Genomic DNA, 18,972 nt, shown 5'->3' on the forward strand with positions numbered 1-18,972 from the left:
GCGTGGCCTCCCAGCGCCAGCCCCGCCCCCTCGCCGCGGACCCTCCGCTTCCTATTTACTCGGTAGCTCCGGCTTCCCGTCACTTCGCTTTCTGACTGGAGCTTGAGGACGCTAGGAGGGTCTGTCACTAGGAGACTTCAGGCTGTAAACACTGCCATGGCCCCTGTGCTTAGCAAGGACTCGGCGGACATCGAGGTACCGACTGCGCGCCGGGTCGCCAAGGGCGGGAGGTGGGGGGCCCAGCCGGTGGGTGCTGGGGAGGCCGCGGCAGTCGCTCGGGAAAGAGTGGGAGACCGGGGAAACTTTGCCTCCGTGGGAGGCCTGCGGGGGAGGTAGAGGAGCAGGGAGCCAGAACACGGGCACGGGCAGCGGGGGACAGAAGTGGAAGGGTCCCGCGACTGGAGGGGGTGCCTTTTGGGTTGGGACCTGGCTGTTTACTTCGGAGGGGATTAAGGAAGCCTGTCTTGTCTTGCCCTGAATGGTGTGACTAAGAAGCACAAGAGTTCCAGTGAGGTGGACTCTGGAGGATAGGAGCTCCCATTTCCCACCCAGTCTACCCAGGCACTTTCCCCTTTCTCCACCCCTATGCATTTCAGGGCACCTGTTTGCTGCCCCCACCTCCCAATTGCTGAATCCTAAATATATGCAAAGGTGGGCTATAGAAATAAAGAAGGTCTGTGTGTCAGCTATTCTAGCAGTCCCTGCTAGCCATAGTAATGCTTCAATGCTTATGAAATTATTTAACATAGGGAGGAATGGAACAAACTGTTGAGAACACGAAAAATGCAGTGCTATCAGAAAAACATAAACAAGCTGTATTTTTCTCTCCTCTCAAGAGTTTTTGATTCTCTTTTCCACTCTGTTTCTGTAACAATTTCATCTTTCTTCCTGTGAATAAGGTCCTACCTGAAATGACATGACCGTTTCCTTTAAATTCTTCCAAAGACCTTTGTGTTTGACATGAGAAGGATTTAATTTTAAACAGTGATTTTTAGACATACCCAATTCAGCGTTTGTGAGCTAAGATAAACTGCTTTTTAGTATTTTGTTGTGTTTTAAGGCTTTTCTTTATTTGAGTCTCCCTGTCCCATAAAATGTGTGTATATGTGTGTACGTGTATGTTTTCTCTCTCTTTTTTTTTTTATAAATGACAAATTTTTCTTTCCTCAGTCCTTTTCAGTGGCTTAAATAAAAGTTTAAAACCACCTGTTTGCAGAATAGCTGCTGATGCCACATTTTTCCTCTGTCATTGAAGTAACTTTGTGTTCTGTTGGGAGATGGTAGTAATGTTTTCTTCCAACTCCATACATTGGTTTGGGAAAAATCCATTTTAGTAATAAGAGTCAAATTATATTGTAGTGACCTCTCTGGTTAATTTACTTGTGGTTTCTCTTGTGGATAGTTTACTATTTCATATTGATCAGTAAGATATATTTAACCCAATATTTATTCATGTGTGCACAAGGTGAAGGATACTCGATTTATGTCACTGTCAAAGCCCTTTTTGGTCCTTATTACTTTGATTTAACCAAATCATTTTTTTTAAACTAAGCTAAGTAGCAAACTTTTGACAGCATTCAGGCAGTACTGATTTTAGAGAGGAGAGTGTCAGGGGGCAGGTGGCCTTTGGCTTTTAGAATGGTATGTTATTTGCTTAACTGATTTCTTTCTCTGTATTTCTCTTGCAATTGTCTTGGAAATCAGTTCTTAACCACAGAACACTAAGGAAAAGATGCCAGTGAAACATTAAATTACTAGCTTAATCTCATATGTTGTTTGAACTAAGACCCGTTTGAGAAATCCACGCCCTTACACTCACCTCAGTCTAACCTTAGTCTGTGGGGTTAATCTGCCTGATATTACTTACAATTTAGAACAGTGGTATTCAAGGCTTTTCAGGTTTTATGTAGTTCATATATGCAGCACATTTTAATCAGTAACCACTTCCATTATACATAGTATCTTCCTTTTCTCTCAAAGTAATACCTGTGATTCATGAGTTATAGTACCACCAGAGAGCATGAAATTAATCATTAAAATATAATGCAGTGAAGAAAAATACATTAAGCCTAAAGGAACACATTTAAGCATAGATGTCTCAGTTGATCCTGTTGATTCACCAAAGTTCATTTTTGTTTGAAGAATCAGAATGAATTATGAAAGCTCAGTTTTCTATCAAATTTGAATGCGTACATTGGGTTTCCTTTCCTTGAATGAATTCATTAAGACCATTGTCTAGAGACTGATCTGACTGTGACCATTGCTTTAGTCTCAAGTACATGGAGTAATCTTAAAAAAAATCAGTATGGAACAAAATACAGGTTCACTTGATAAATGTGAAAAGAACAGAAGGTGATGGTGACAACCCACTATAATAGTGATTTAACTTTCACCATAAGCTACCTACAGAATCTCAGGTTTCAGTGAGGCAGCCAAGAAATATCTCTATTTCTGAAGAAAAAAAGTTACTGAGGTAAAGTTGCCTTGTGTGTTCACTCCATAATGTCTAGCCTTAATTAAGTATCACATCAGGGTTTGAAGGATTGGGAGCATGGAAAACAATCAGAATGTCACCAAACCCCAAAAATGGAATATTTCAGGCTGAAAGATAAAGCACAACAATGATGCATTAGTAAGTAATAGATATTAGGCAATAGAACCTAGCTCATATACTCAAAAATTGTTGTCACTATGGTAATTGTAGAAGCAGCATGAGAAGTGAAGTTGTTTTGTTTTGTTTTGTTTTCCCTGATACATAAATGTGATTCAGACCCTGGGATCTGGAGCTAACTGGGTTGAGGTCTAGTTTAGTTCTTTTAAACTGTGACTTTAGGAGGGTTACTTGGCTTCTCTGAGTCATATTTTCATAACCTGTTAAATAAAGAAAATTATAATAGGAAATATAATAAACAAATGTCACAAGTTGACATATTCTTGTTAGGAAAAAGGACAAATATTAACAAATAAAAGTATGAACAAATATCTTAGGAAAATCCCTGCCAATGAAATAATTAGTATTCTAAAATCATTAACGGTAGCTATGTGCTTTTGAAAGTCATCTTACTTTATGGGATTACATTTTGAACAAAGCTGAATTTTGTCAAGGATGACTTTTGAATACAAATTCTCCTGGGAAGGTTTCAGAGAAGGTGAATACCCAATACTGGTCACTTACCCTGACTTCAGCGGTACCTTCACAGTACTTCATTTAGTTTGAATTGATAACCAGTATAATGCCAATATCTGTTCATTTAAAAGCAAGTAAGAATAATTTTAGAAAAATGTAATTTTGTTCAGTGTCCTGTTCCTCTCCACTGACATGGATAATTAAGAGTAGACTATAGAAGTATAATTAAAAGAAAATGTATGCAGCTACAGGAAACCTTTAACTTTTTGAATAATAGTAATTTTGGTAAATATTTACAGCCAAACTCAAATGCTACCTACCACTCTAATGCTTTCACAATCACAAGTCAAGGTCCATTCCTTGAATTATCAGTTAGTGAGTGTTTCACATTTACCCTGAATCAGAAGGGATTTCAGTCCATTGTGTACAGAATCATAGTGCATTTCAAGTCAAACAGAAATAGTTTCTGAATTACTTATACTCTAGCTTCCATTCATTTGAGAATTTTCTATGCTTATTAATTAAGAAAATAAGTTACTAAAATCATGGACTTGGAAAATGGGAGGATAAAGGAAACAACTGGGAGAAAAGTACATTTTTAAGAAGCATTTTGAAAAAAGGGAAGGCAGGGGTTATGAATTAATTGGTAGAGGTGGGAGAAAATATTTCGGAATACCCTCTATCATAACTGTTTTTGTCCCTGGGAAGGGGAAGGGTTATGGATCCAAAGGAGAGAATAAAGATTCAACTTTGCAGAAGCTATGGATTATTTATTTATTTATTTAAACTTTTATGTTTTTTTTATTCAGTGTATAAATGACAGTTCTTTCTTGTCTCCTTTCTTTTATTGATTAGGCACCACCAATCTAAGGAAATGCTATCTCGACTTGCTAAAGCTTTTAATTTTTTTTAAAGTTTTTAAATTTTAAACCTGTTCTGTGAGTTTGAATTGTTAAAAATATGCTTGTCCTCCCTATTTTAAACTGTCCTGTCGACCGTACTCAAAGTATTTCTCCTTTCTAAGAAATTAAGCTGGGCAGTAAAAATGTGTTTGATTGTGTGATTTGGGAAGATACTTCATTCCAAATGATAGCTCCTTGTAGTTTTTTTTTTAAAGGAGAGAATAAATTTATTATTATTATTATTATTATTATATGAAATTTATTGTCAAATTGGTTTCCATACAACACCCAGTGCTCATCCCAAAAGATGCTCTCTTCAATGCCCATCACCTTCAATACCCTCCCCTCCCCTCCCTCCCACCCCCCATCAACCCTCAGTGTGTTCTCAGTTTTTAAGAGTCTCTTATGCTTTGGCTCTCAGCTCTTTGTAGTTTTAAGGTGTATTTCTAGAGTTAAGCATGGCCAGATGTATATACTTCAGTATAGTTTTTTAAAAGAAATTATACCTCCTGCACATGAATTCAGTGACCAATTTAGCAGTTTAATTAAAAACTGTGAGATTAATGACTAATGACGACTCTATCACTAGGGAATTTTTTACGTTGGATCTGCTTAATCTTAATCATAGCAGATAGTGTTGTAAAAATATGTTGGAATTCAGTAGCCTTCTTTCTTACATTCTGGAAGAAAAATTCAGTTTTGGAAAGCTGAACATTTGCAATAAGGAATTGATAAGAATATGAAAAAGATCTAGGGCCAAAATCCTGAGAAAACTGGATATCTTTAAGCAATCATCTTTCCTTAACTATTTGAATACAGCATTTTACCAAACTCTGTATATAAACAGGCAAGAATGCAAGAGCTGAAAAATAGACCTTACTGTAAAGGTAAACCTATCTGATCATTGTGGGAGAATTTTTAATGAGCATAAATTTGTTATAAAATTAAAAACACTAAAATTAAAGACAATGAGACTGAAATAAATAAAGTTATAAAATAATATGACAAAGAAAATATGATGAGATTTGTTATGGTCCAGGCTTTAAGTGAAGCTAACGAGGATATTGAAAAGTAGGATTGGCCAACTTATTTTTCTCCCTCTTAGCTGTCTACAATGACAAATAGGAATAGAAACCTGCAGTCCTTAAAACTGTAAGAAAATTTCAACATCATTTATACCCTGCCTTAATTTAAAAATATTTTATAAGGCATTCTAAGATTATAAATTTATATATAGTCAAGATTTTGATTTTCAAATGTGACATGTTTACCTTCAGGACTTCATTTGCTCTTAATCCTCTATATCAAAACAGAAAGTGTTTTTTGGCCTCAAACATCAATAGTGTGGTCATTCACAGATAACCTGGAGCCAGGAATACCACTAAGATAACTCTTAATAGGATTGTATATTTCCTATGGTTTATAATTATTTCTTCTTCCATTGCTTGTAATTAAAATGTTATGCTAGTAGGTGTGAACTCATTGTATTACTTTTCTTTTAGAATGTTCACTACAGATATCTACTTATTGATATAGGAACTCAGTACGTTTATTTAAAGTTATTTATTTTGTATTTCACAAAATCAAACCTCAATTCATGGTAAAAAAGAAAACATTGTATTAAACAGGCCTGGGTTCTAATCCTGATTCTCTCATTTTTTTTTTTTTTTAATTTTTGTGATTGTGATCAGTTCTTTCCTGAACTATCATTTCTTTTTCTGTCAATTGGATTTATGCTTCATTATTTCATGCAATAGTTGTAATGATTAACTGGTGTCATATACATATAATGCCTCAGATAGCATCTTTCACATAAAATATGTATTTTTAAAATATTAGTAGTTCTGGGGTGCCTGGGTGGCTCTGGTCGGTTGAGCGTCTGATTTCGGCTCAGGTCATAATTTTGCAGTCTGTGAGTTCAAGCCCTGCGTTGGACTCTGTGCTGACAGCTCAGAGCTTGGAGCCTGCTTCTGATTCTGTGTCCCCTGCTGTCTCTGCCCCTCCCCAACTCGTACTCTGTCTCTCTGTCTCTCAAAAATAAATATTAAAAAAAAATACCAGGTACTTCTTTCAAACATCATTATTGCATATATCATGTGTCTTATGTAAATGTCATTTGGCTGGAATTTTGTTCAACTCCAAAAATTAACAAGTGATATTGAAGCCTGTTAAAATATGTGAAAGAGGGGGGAGTTAATGAAGTTAAAAGAATTATGAGGATATATTTTGCAGATATATTTTATAAGAAAGTTCCTTAATTTTGTCAATATTACCGGTGAGAAGGGGGAGTTTCTGAAATTCAGATCAAATTAAAGAGACCCAGTTCATTTTGCTTTTTACTTCTATTTTAAAAATATGTTTAACACCCTCTGCATTGCTAGCCCTCTGGTGTAAATTGAAGGAGATTCAAAGGAAGTATGTGGCATCGGTTTTGTCTATATGGGATTATCTACATCTACTCCACTAGGGACTAAGACTCAAATCCAAGGCTGACCTCCCCAACCCTTATTATTTTACTGCAGTGTACATATGGATTGATTTTTCAGTGTTTTTCCGAGCATTTTTAGACTCTCTCAGGACCAATGTATTGGTGAAAATTATTTCTTGGTATTCTGAACGATATATAGAAGGGATTTAGTATTATCCTTTTCTGAAAAGAAATCTCTACACAATTATTTTTTAAAAAAGCCCAAGTCATATCTGTTTGTACAAACTGGACTAAGCTTATAATGTCTCTAAGCAAGTATATTAGCTTCAAAGAAAGTTTTTTTTCTAGACTTCTGAGCATCCCTGTATTTGTTCATTAAAACTTTTTTGACTACTAGGAAAGAAAGAATTGGAGATCAACCTATTTTGCACCAGGAAAATGTAAAATGTGCTCTTTCTGAAAGATGACTCAAATATTAAACTTTTTAATATTAGGTTATGATAATTTTATTTCATTGAGAATTTCAGCTTGGTTGTGTAAAAGCATTCTCACTATCCTCTACCTTTATCATAATAATTAAAGAGACAATCTGTGTCCTTACCTCCCAGGTGCTTGGAAATTGATATTATGAGTGCTTATGAATGTCCCCTTGAGGCACTGCTGACTGGGCCACTTTGAAGAAAAATCTCTTCATCAATAATGAAGCCCTGAGGGCCACTTCTCAGGGGACCCACACAAAATTACATGTCAACTCCAGGCCTGATTTATACAGATGGTGCTCCTGGATGGAGCCCTGACTGCACCTCCTCTTCTCCCATATTTTATTACCCACCACCCTGCGAATCCTCTCCACTGCCCTTCCCCCACACACTTCTCTCTCCAAACTTCATCCCCTAATTTTCAACTTGTTTTACCTGCCCACAATGGATTTACCTAACTAGATTTTTTTTGTTGAATCTTTGTGAAATCCTCTGAATGGTATTAAAAATTGACTATAGCAGCATGTTAAAACTTTAAAAATGTTAGTTTGATGTAAAAGCCATGTGAAAATCTTCAAAACAATAGAAGAGAATGTGTATTTACTGTATGTTAATTAATATAAGTGTTCTGGAATACGGGACAGGCCTGCAGATATGTTTGCTCTACATGTTGGGCCCCTTGCTCTCTGACCTTGTGGAAATCATTCAACCACTTTGAAAGAGTTTGCTGACTTCTCAATGAGTTTGCTATTGATCAGTCTTTTAAGGATGGTTTGTAATAAAATACGGCAATGGTGAAATTGTTTGGAAATGTGACCTGCTGAGTGATCACGTTGAGGAAATGCAGACGTGGTGTTGTCATAGCTACTGTATTTTACATGCTAGGCAGGATTAAGTATACCATTTATACCGACTCTATGGAATTGATATACTTAATGATTTTTAAACTTTCTTCATGCTTGCCTGCTTCCTTTTCTTTTTCAATCAAACAAATGAGTTAAATCTAAATCTGTCCTGAGCACACAAAGTCCAATCCTTCTATATATTGGTGGAGTTTTGTCAGGGTGATATGGAATTTATAAATTCATATTTTGTGTCTCTTGGATGGTGTTATCCTTAACTAGAAATTGCAGCTAGAGATTCCAAATAAGGAGTTGAGACTCTCTTAGTTTCTCCAGTGTGTTTGTTGATTGATAACTGTCAGTGGAAATCAGAGTATAAATTTTGGGGTTTCTAGCCCATAGGGAATGTAAGTTACCTTCCTCTGACTCCTTGTACCTGTTCCACAGTGACCTCAAAGCTTTGAGAACTTTTCTTTCAGTTATGTTTTCATGATAAATATTGGGGAGTACAGAGTAGAATGCTTGATTAAAATGCTCATACTTCAAAGAAAGCTATTTAGTTCTCACAGATTGCAGGAGTTAAATAATAGCATAACAGCTTTCACAGCAAGATGCTTTTTTGGGGGTTAACTTTTATTAATTTTTTTTTCATTCCTCTGATTAAATTTTATTTATTTATGTATTTAAATTTATTTGAGAGAGAGAGAGAGAGAGTGGGGGAGGGGGTAGAGGGAAAGAGAGCATCTTAAGCAGGCTCCACACTCAGCACGGAGCCCAATGTGGGGCTTGATCCCATGCCCTAAGGATCATAACCTGAGCCGAAATCAAGAGTTGGAGTCAACTGAATGAGCCACCCAGGCACCCATACTGTGATTTGATTTTTAGAATTATTTTGCATGATCATTACAGAAAGAAAAATGCCAAAAAGAGTGAATTGAAGCCCTCAAACATACATAGTCACACCACCTAAAATAGCCCTGCTCAATGATTTAATACTTTTCTTTTCTATGCGTAAGGAATTTTTTCCTAAACAGTTTTAATCATATTCAGTTTATATTTGTTTTCTTCTCCATTCAGAACTATTTCCTCACGTTCATACTAACTTTTAAAATAGTTTTAAATACTCTTTCCATAATTTGGCTATTGTTGAAAGTGCTGCTATAAACATTGGGGTACAAATGCCCCTATGCATCACCACTCCTGTATACTTTGGGTGGATTCCTCGCAGTTCTTTGGAAAGAGCCTAAATGTCCATCAATGGACGAATGGATAAAGAAGATGTGTTTTATATATGTAATGGAATATTACTTGGCAATGAGAAAGAATGAAATCTGGCCATTTGCAGCAATGTGGATTGAAGTGGAGGGTATTATGCTAAGTGAAATAAGCCAAGCACAGAAAGACAGATACTATATGTTTTCACTCCTTTGTGGATCTTGAGAAACTTAACAGAAGACCATTGGGGAGGGGTAGGGGGGAAAAAGTTAAAGAAATGGAGGGAGGCAAACCATAAGAGACTCTTAAGGACTGAGAACAAACTAAGGGTAGATGGGGGGTGAGGGAGAGGGGAAAGTGGTTGATGGGCATTGAGGAGAGCACTTGTTGGGATGAGCACTGGGTATTGTATGGAAACCAATTTGACTATAAATTATATTTAATAAAATAAAATGAAATAAAATGAAATAAAATGAAATAAATAAAATAAAATAAAATAAGTTTTAAATAGCACTGTAAGATTCCACGCAGTGGAGATACCAAAATTTATTCAAGCCTCTCCTTTATTATCAGATAATTACTTTGTTTTTAGTAATAGTTATTTATAATGCTTCAATAACTTTTTTCCTTAAGACATTTTGCCTAGAATACACTTGAAAGGGTTGGCTTCATTGATATGTAGTGCATTTCAGTTTGCCTTTTCCACCTACCTACATGATTGAACTGAATTGTGTGTGTGTGTGTGTGTGTGTGTGCGTGTGTGTGTGTGTGTGTGTGTGTGTGTTTTAAAGCATTTTTAAAAGGAAAAATGTCCCATTATTGGGTGCAAAGACAGAACGGAAAAAGTGGAATTGGAACCAATTACTAATTTGCCTCATCCCTCCACCACATTCAAGGTTAGAGAACATATAGGCATGTGAGCATAGTTTCCCTTGATGTGGATATGACTTCATTTGCACTCAGTGCTGATTTGATGCTTTATTCTAGATCATGGCTTGACTGCCTGATACTTTATTTTTTCTGCCAAGAGTGAGGTTGGGTTTCAGGTTATTTTAAATAGGTAAATCTCAGGTTTTTATCTTGAATGAATAAATATATGTAACACCAACTGCAGATGTTCCAATGTGTGACCACAAATGGAAACTTTTGTATTGTACCTTCCACCCTGTACCTCTCCCTCTCTTCAAACCACTCTAGCAGACCAGGTTCTCAGTGGATTCTTTCACCCTAGACCTCTATACTATATCAGAAGTGTGTGTGTGTGTGTGTGTGTGTGTGTGTGTGTGTGTGTGTGTGTGTGTATGTATGTGTATACATACACATATACAGAAGCTTGTGTGTGTGTGTGCAATTTTTTCTCCTTTTTCTTATGGTTCTCACGAAGAAGAGAGTGGTGAATGTAACTATTTACACTCAACACATTTTTCTCACAGAGACAAATTTAATAAAGCAAAACATTCTTCTAAGGTATGTTAACCAAACTAGCTTTGATTCATGCTACATTTTAAAGCTAAAATTTGCTAGTAACCTGAGCTCTGAACATTGGTATGTTTAAGTCTCTTTTTTGAAAGAGATAAAAACATATGCAGAAGTTTCTTACATGATCCATGAAAATCACCGCCTATGACACCTCCATCCCAGGCTAGACAGTAATAAATGTTTATTCTTTATACATGTTTAAGATCACATTGTTAAAGGATTCAAGAGGGAAATTATCAATTGTTACGTGTGACTATTTTAAGGATTTGAAATATTTTTGAGTTGTATACCTATTTATACATCTGTTATCAGTGTATTAATGTATATGAAATGGTATCCTTTTCAACATTAAAATTATTTTTAATTACTTAGTGGACAGTTGTGTGAAAACTATCTGATTTTATTTCGTATTTGTTTGAATATTCGTTAATTTGAATATCTTTCCCACATTTTAAAGGGGCTTGGAGTTTCTTTTATTTATTTATTCATTTACTTATTTGTTTTTTATTTTACTTTATTTACTTTTTTATTTTTTTCAATATATGCAATTTATTGTCAGATTGGTTTCCATACAACACCCAGTGCTCATCCCAAAAGGTGCCCTCCTCAATACCTGTCACCCATCCTCCCCTCCCTCCTACCCCCCATCAACCCTCAGTTTGTTCTCAGTTTTTAAGAGTCTCTTATGCTTTGGCTCTCTCCCACTCTAACCTCTTTTTTTTTTCCTTCCCCTTCCCCATGGGTTTCTGTTAAGTTTCTCAGGATCCACATAAGATCCTGTTTCACTATGATATGTTGTGCAGAAGATCGATTCAAGTTACGTCTGAAGGGAGTTCCCTGTGCTTCTTGGATTTCAATGCCTTTTTCCTTCCCCAGATCAGGGAAGTTCTCAGCTATTATTTCTTCAAGTACACCTTCAGCACCTTTCCCTCTCTCTTCCTCCTCTGGAATACCAATTATGCATAGATTATTTCTCTTTAGTGCATCACTTAGTTCTCTAATTTTCCCCTCATACTCCTGGATTTTTTTATCTCTCTTTTTCTCAGCTTCTTCTTTTTCCATAATTTTATCTTCTAGTTCACCTATTGTCTCCTCTGCCTCTTCAATTCGAGCCGTGGTTGTCTCCATTTTATTTTGCAGCTCATTAATAGCATTTTTAGCTCCTCCTGGCTGTTCCTTAGTCCCTTGATCTCTGTAGCAATAGATTCTCTGCTGTCCTTTATACTGTTTTCAAGCCCAGTGATTAATTTTATGACTATTATTCTAAATTCACTTTCTGTTATATTGCTTAAATCCTTTTTGATCAGTTCTTTAGCTGTTATTATTTCCTGGACGTTTTTTTTGAGGGGAATTCTTCCGTTTGGTCATTTTGGATAGTCCCTGGAGTGGTGGGGAACTTCCGGGCACTTCCCCTGTGCTGTCTTGAATAACTTACGTTGGTGGGCGGGGCTGCAGTCAGACCTGATGTCTTTCCTAGCCCACCGCTGGGGCCACAGTCAGACTGGTGTGTGTCGTCTCATTCCCTCTCGTAGGGGTGGGATTCACTGTGGGGTGGCATGGCCCTTCTGGGCTACTTGCACCCTGCCAGGCTTGTGGTGCTGGGGATCTGGTGTATTAGCTGGGGTGGATCGGCAAGGTGCACAGGGGCAGGAGGGGAAGGCACCGCTCACTTTTCCTTCGGATCTGGAGATCCACTTCGGGAGGGGCCCTGTGGCACTGGGAGGGAGTCAGACCCCTGCCGCCGGAGGGGTGGATCTGCAGAAGCACAGCGTTGGGTGTTTGTGGTGCAAGCAAGTTCCCTGACAGGAACCATTCCCTTTGGGATTTTGGCTGGGGGATGGGCGAGGGAGATGGAGCTGGTGAGCACCTTTGTTCCCCGCCAAGCTGTGCTCTGTAGTCTGGGGCTCAACAACTCTCCCTCCCCTTGTCCTCCAGCCTTCCCGCTCTCCGAGCAGAGCTGTTAGCTTATAACCTCCCAGATGTTAAGTCCCGCTTGCTGTCAGAACACACTCCGTCCAGCCCCTCCGCTTTTGCAAGCCAGACTTGGGGGCTCTGCTTGGCCGGTGGGCTGCCCCTCTGCCCCCGCTCCCTCCCGCTCCCTCCCACCAATAGTGCGCACCGCTCCTCCGCCCTTCCTACCCTCTTCTGTGGGCCTCTCGTCTGTGCTTGGCTCCGGAGACAAGCCTAGCTGTAGTCTTCTGGCAGTTTTCTGGGTTATTTAGGCAGGTGTAGGTGGAATCTAAGTGATCAGCAGGACGCGGTGAGCCCAGTGTCCTCCTATGCTGCCATTTCCCCAGGTCTCCTGGAGTTTCTTTTAAACAATGTGCTTTAACGGAATTTTAGTGTAAGAGTAAAATAAGAGAAAAATATAAATAGAAATACAAATAAGAAAAGTAGAAATATCTTCCAACAAAGTGAGTTTAGAGGGAACACACTTCAACATAATAAGAGCCTTGTATGAAAAACCCTCAGCTGACATCATAGTCCATGGTGAAGAGCTGAAAACTTTTTTTAAAGATGAGGAACAAGACAAAATGGTCCCTTCTGACCACTTTTATTTGATAGTACTGGAAGTCCTACCTGCAGTAATCAGAGAAGAAAGAAAGAAAGGGAAGGAATCTAAATTGGTAAGAAGTAAAACTGTCATTATATGCAGATGGTGTGATGCTAAATATGGAAAACTCTAAAGACTACACCAAAAAACTCTTAGAACAAATGAATTCAGTGAAAGTGCAAGATACAAAATTAATACACAGAAATCTGTTGTTTTCAATATACTAATAATGAAGTAGCAGGTGGGGAAATTAAGAAAACAACCCCATTTAAAAATAACATCAAAAAGAATAAAATACCTAGAAATAAATTTAACCAAGGAGATGAACAATCTGCATTCTGAAAACTATAAGGCATTTATGAAATAAATTGAAGATGAGACAAATAAATAGAAAGATAGACCATGCTCATGGATTAGAAGAATATTGCTGAAATGTCTTTATTACCATAAGCCATCTACAGATTCAGCTCTTTCAAGATACCAATAATATTTTCCACAGAAATAGAACAAATAATCATAAAATTTGTATGGAAACACAAAAGATCCTGAAGCAATCTTAAGAAAAAGTAAAATAAAGCTGGAGGTATCACAATTCTAGTGTTCAAGCTATATTTCAAAGCTGTAGTGACAAAAACAGTATGCTGCTGGCACAAAAATAGACATTTAGATCAATGAAACAGAGTACCCAGAAATAAAAAACCACAATTGTATGGTCAATTAATCTATGACAAAAAGAGGCAAGAATACAAAATGGGGAAAAGACAATCTCTTCAATAAATGGTGATGAGATACCTGGACTCTATAAACTGGACCATACAGTTTTCTACTACCATACACAAAAATAACATCAAAATTGTTAAAGACCTAAATGTAGGACCTGAAGCCATAAAATTCTTAAAAGAAAACATAGGCAGTTATCTCTTGGACATTGGCCTTAGCAATATTTTTCTGGATCTGTCTCTTCAGGAAACAAAACAAAAGTAAAAATAAACAATTGGGGACTACATCAAACTAAAAAAAGCTTTTGCACAGCAAAGGAAACCATCAACAAAATGAGAAGGCAACCCACTAAATGGAAGAGGTATTTGCAAATGATATACTTGATAAGAGATTAATATCCAAAATATACATACTCATATAATTGGACACCAGAAATACAAATAATCAATTTAAAAATGGGGAGAGGACCTGAATATTCATTTCCCCAAAGAAAAAATACAAATGGCCAACAGATACCTGAAAAGATACTCAGCATTACTAATCATTGGGGAAATGCAAGTCAAAACCACAGTGAGCTATCAGAATAACTAGAATAACACACAGTCAGAATAACTAGTACCAAAAAGACAAAAAAGCGTTGGTGAGGACGTGGAGAAAAGAATGGATGTGCACTGTTGGTGGGACTGTGAATTGGTCTAGCCTCAAAAAATTAAAAATAGAAATCCCATATGATCCAATAATTCCACTTCTGAGTATTTATCCAAAGAAAATGAAAACACTAACATGAAAATATATATGAACCCCTATGTTCATTGCAGCATTATTTACAATAGAAAATTATGGAAGCAATCCAAGTGTCTGTTGACAGATAAATGGATCATGAAAATGCGGTGTATATACACATAATGGAATATTACTTACCCACGGAAAAGAACTAAATCTTGCCATTTGCAACAATGTGGATGGACCTAGAGGGTATTATGCTAAGTGAAAGAAGTAAGTCAGACTGAAAAATACAAGCACCATATCATTTCACTTTATATGTAGATCCAAGAAAACAAAACTAATGAACAAACAAAAAACAGACTTATAAATACAGAGAAAAAACTGGTGGCTTCCAGGGTGGGGTGGAGAGGGGATAGGCAAGATAGGTGAAGGGGATTAAGAGGTACAAACTTCCAGTTACAAAATAAATTATTCATGGGGAAGAAAACTACAGCATGGGAATACAGTCAATAATATGGTAATAATGTTATATGATGATAAATGATAAGTATACTTTCATGGTGAGCATTTCATAATGTACATAATTATTGAATCACTATTTTGTACATCTGAAATTATATAATATGGTAAGTCAATTATATTTCAGTAATAAAGTACACGCACATACAAAAGAAAAGTAGAAATATCACAGATTTTAAGAAACTTAGATGCTAATGAATTATAAAATCACAAAATCAATACTCTTTTGGAAACATCCACTTAAACTAACTTCAGGCAAATTCAGAAGCAGCAATGGACTAGTAGACTTGATCTATTATGGTATTTATTATAGTGTAGTATATAATGGATCATTATTGTTTGTTTCAATTAAAATTAAAGTGTAGCACAGATTAGTGATTAAGAATGTACACTCTGGGGGCTCCTGGATGGCTCAGTCCGTTAAACGTCTGACTCTTGATATTGGCTCAGGTCACGATCTCACAGTTTGTGGGTTTGAGCCCTCCATCAGGCTCTGCACTGTCAGTGCAGAACCTGCTTGGGGTTCTTTCTCCCCCTCTCTCTTCTCCTTTCCTCTCCCACCTCCCCCAAAATGAACAAATAAACTTAAAAAAGAGTGTAGACTCTGGAATTAAAGTGCTAATGTCCATCATATCCTAGCTGTGCCACATCCTAGTTTTTGACATTGGCAAGTAACTCCAATTTTCCGTGTTTTTATTTCCTCATCTGTACAATGGGGACAGTAAAATTACCTATATCATAGGATTGTTGTATGATTGAAGGAAATACTACATACTCATCATTTTTAATAGGCTCAGCAAATACGCAATTAACACTAAATATTAAAATGCTAATGTTGCTGGGTGAACTGGGGAGACCCCATGCCTCGAGGCTTTGACCCAGTCTACTCCAAAGATGTCGCTGAAGGCTCTTGGTCTCCTCACGAGAAAGAATTTAGGGGCAGACAAAACATAGAGGATAGCAACATGTTCAGGAAAGTTTATTAAAATGAAGGTACACTCTTGAGATAGAGTGAGACAGAGAGTGCTGTGGGTGCTGGGGTTTGGGTTTCTATCTTTCATTGATGGTTGTTAACAAGGAGGTGGGGATTTCTTGGAAGTAGGGTTTCGTGCCTTTCCTACCTTGCTTGGTCCTGGCTTTCTGGCCTACTTTGTCAGCCATCTTGGGCCTGTTTCCTTTGATCCAGCTTCTTGTGCCTTTGTTTTGGAGTGCTACCAGGATAGGCTTCTGACTTTCCCCGTAGCTGGCCATTACTTCCTCTTTGCTGGCCTCCATACATCCTGTTAGAGTCTAACTGCCTCTAATACTAATAATGGCTGCAATTACCTTTTTGACTCCAATGGGCTATCTCTTTGATTACCTTCTATTTTGATGTTTTAAACACAGAAGTTTAACTTTTTTGTATATTCAAAAATGCATATTAATTTCTTACTATGTGCTAGACACTAGTCTAGATTTTAGAAATATGCCTACAAACAAGACAAAAGATTTCTGCTCTCAGTAAAATTACATTGCAGTATAGAAATAAAAGGCAGTAAAAATTTCAAACTGTATGGTAATTTCAGTAGTATCATGAGCTTTGGTAAAAGTAAATCAGAATAATCTGATGCAGAATGACTGGTGGGGCCCCCCTTATTTGGCCAGTCAGAGAAGGCCTCCTCGTGGAGGTGACATTTGTACTTAAACCTGAAGTACCAGAAGGAGTCTGCCATAGCTTTTGAGAACAAAGAATGAAAATTAAAGAGGTGGGATTGGGGGCGCCTGGGTGGCTCAGTCGGTTGAGCATCCGACTTCAGCTCAGGTCACGATCTCACGGTTCGTGAGTTCGAGCCCCGCGTCAGGCTCTGGGCTGATGGCTCAGAGCCTGGAGCCTGCTTCCGATTCTGTGTCTCCCTCTCTCTCTGACCCTCCCCCATTCATGCTTTGTCTCTCTCTGTCTCAAAAATAAATAAACATTAAAAACAAATTAAAAAAAAAATAAAGAGGTGGGATTGAACTTTATCTGAGGGGCAAAAAGAAATAACAGATGTATGAGATACAAGTGTTGTTTAATGACATTAAGTTTGAAATCCCTATTAGATACCAAAGTAAAGATATCAAGTAGTCAACTGGAAATAAGTATCTGAGGTTAATAAAGAAATCATAGCTAGAGATGGAAATTGGGGAATTAGTGATACAAAAATGATGTGTAAAATCCTGGGGCTGAGTAAAATCACTAAGAGACAGTGTAGCTAGACAAGGAGTTGGAGATTTAGGAGGTTAGAAGAAGGAAAAGTAGCCAGGAGGCCATGGTATCACAGAAACCAAGGAAGGAGGAAAGAGGTGGTATAGTCAACTCTCTACATTGCTGTTGAGAGGGTAAAATGAGGGCATGAAAGTTTCCTTTTAATTCAGTAACGTGGAGAAATTATGAATTTAATAATAACTATTGGAGAAAGAGGCCCAATTTGGATGGATTGAGAAAGGAACAGGAGATAGAGAAGTGAGACAGTGACACTAGAAATTTCTGGGGTAAAGTTTCACTCTAAAGAGGAACACAGAAATTGGGAAGTAGCTGGAGAGGGAGAATAGAGCATGGGCATATACTAATGGAAAGAGATCCAATAGAAAGAGACACCACTGTTGAAGGACATAGAAGGGATAATTACCTGTATAAAGAGATTCTTTTGGTGAAGGGGAATAGGATTGATAATATAAGCATTAGAGTCAGATGTATGGCAGAGGCGTGCTATAGTGGGTGGTAGGAAGAAGAGGGAGTTCCCATCTGACAGTTTTTAGTTTCTCAATAAGAGTGTGAGGCAATAGCATTAACAGAGGGTAAGAGGAAAACAGGATATAAATTTTAAGAACGGATGAAAGTATGAATAAACTTTCTGGAAAGTGGGAGAATGAAAGTAAAAAGAAATTATAGTAGGATTGTTAGGCAAGTTTGTTTTCCAATTGAAATTTGTTAAGAAATTAACATGAATGTGATTGTGGATTCTTCTAGCCATTTTTAAAAAAATGTTTATTTATTTTAGAGAGAGAGAGAGAGAGAGAGAACAAGCGAGCAGGTGAGGGGCAGAGAGAGAAGGGGACAGAGGATCCAAAGCAGGCTCTGTGCTTACAGCAGAGAGCCTGATGTGAGGTTTGAACTCTCAAACCATGAGATAACAAATGGCCTGAGCTTAAGTCGGCTGCTTAACCAATTGAGCCACCCAAGCTCCCCTCTTCTAGCCACTTTTAACTGCTTGGGTTCAGACAAAGAGTAGTTAATTGGGTTAAGATTTACTTGGGCAATAACGTTGGTGTGAGAGAAGGAATAGAATTAAGGTGTTGTGAAGAAGTCATAGTGGTGGATCATGGAATCTAATGTGAAGGAACTCAGGACAGGAAAATGAGTAGTGAGAATGCCAGATGTGATGTGCTCAATGGGTTCGTGGCCTCAATAAAGTCAAAGAGTTGTTGGAAGGTGGGAGAGTATGAAGGTGGAAGAGGTGAAGATTAGAGTGGTGTGTTTGAAATAAAGCTTTTGGAGATGGTGTGATAACGAATAATAAAAAGGTCAAGAATATAACCAGGAGAGAGGGTGTCTGTGGTGGTGTGGAAGGAAAAAAAATATTGGTGGTGAGATGGTTGAGTAAGGAGCAGATGCTGGATGGTCCAGGTGGCTGCTGAAGTCACCAAGATTGCTGTAAAGAACAGTGGGGTGTGAAACAGAGAACTTGATTTAAATTCTGAGTTTGGATAGAGGGTGGTGTGGTGACCAAGGAATTGATGGATAACAAGAGCACAGGTATAAGGAATAGAGCACAGAGGAAAGATGATGTGAAGATATATGAGGAAAGACAGCTATGTGATTACAAAGGGAGAGGTTAGAATAATGTCTCTCTAAGCCAAGGAATGAATGCTGGGGATTTCCAGCAAACACTGGAACCTTGAAGTGACAATGAAGGATTTTCCCCTATGGGTTTTAGAAGGCATATGGCTTGGTTGACACCT

General features: G+C 37.6%; 1 protein-coding gene across 1 annotated transcript in view; it reads left to right on the forward strand.

Moving 5' to 3' along the window:
• The first annotated feature begins 34 nt into the window (after nt 1-34).
• Nucleotides 35-18,972, forward strand: part of DPYD (dihydropyrimidine dehydrogenase) — an 850,732-nt gene continuing 831,794 nt past the window's right edge. Inside the window, exon 1 of the mRNA XM_019457587.2 lies at nt 35-195. Within this exon, the coding sequence (XP_019313132.1) occupies nt 157-195 (39 nt within the window). The 5' untranslated portion in view covers nt 35-156. The remainder of the gene's footprint in view (nt 196-18,972) is intronic.

The sequence above is a fragment of the Panthera pardus genome, unplaced genomic scaffold, assembly GCF_024362965.1.
Source record: "Panthera pardus isolate Hobbes unplaced genomic scaffold, ASM2436296v1 HiC_scaffold_11, whole genome shotgun sequence".
Classification (NCBI taxonomy): domain Eukaryota; kingdom Metazoa; phylum Chordata; class Mammalia; order Carnivora; family Felidae; genus Panthera; species Panthera pardus.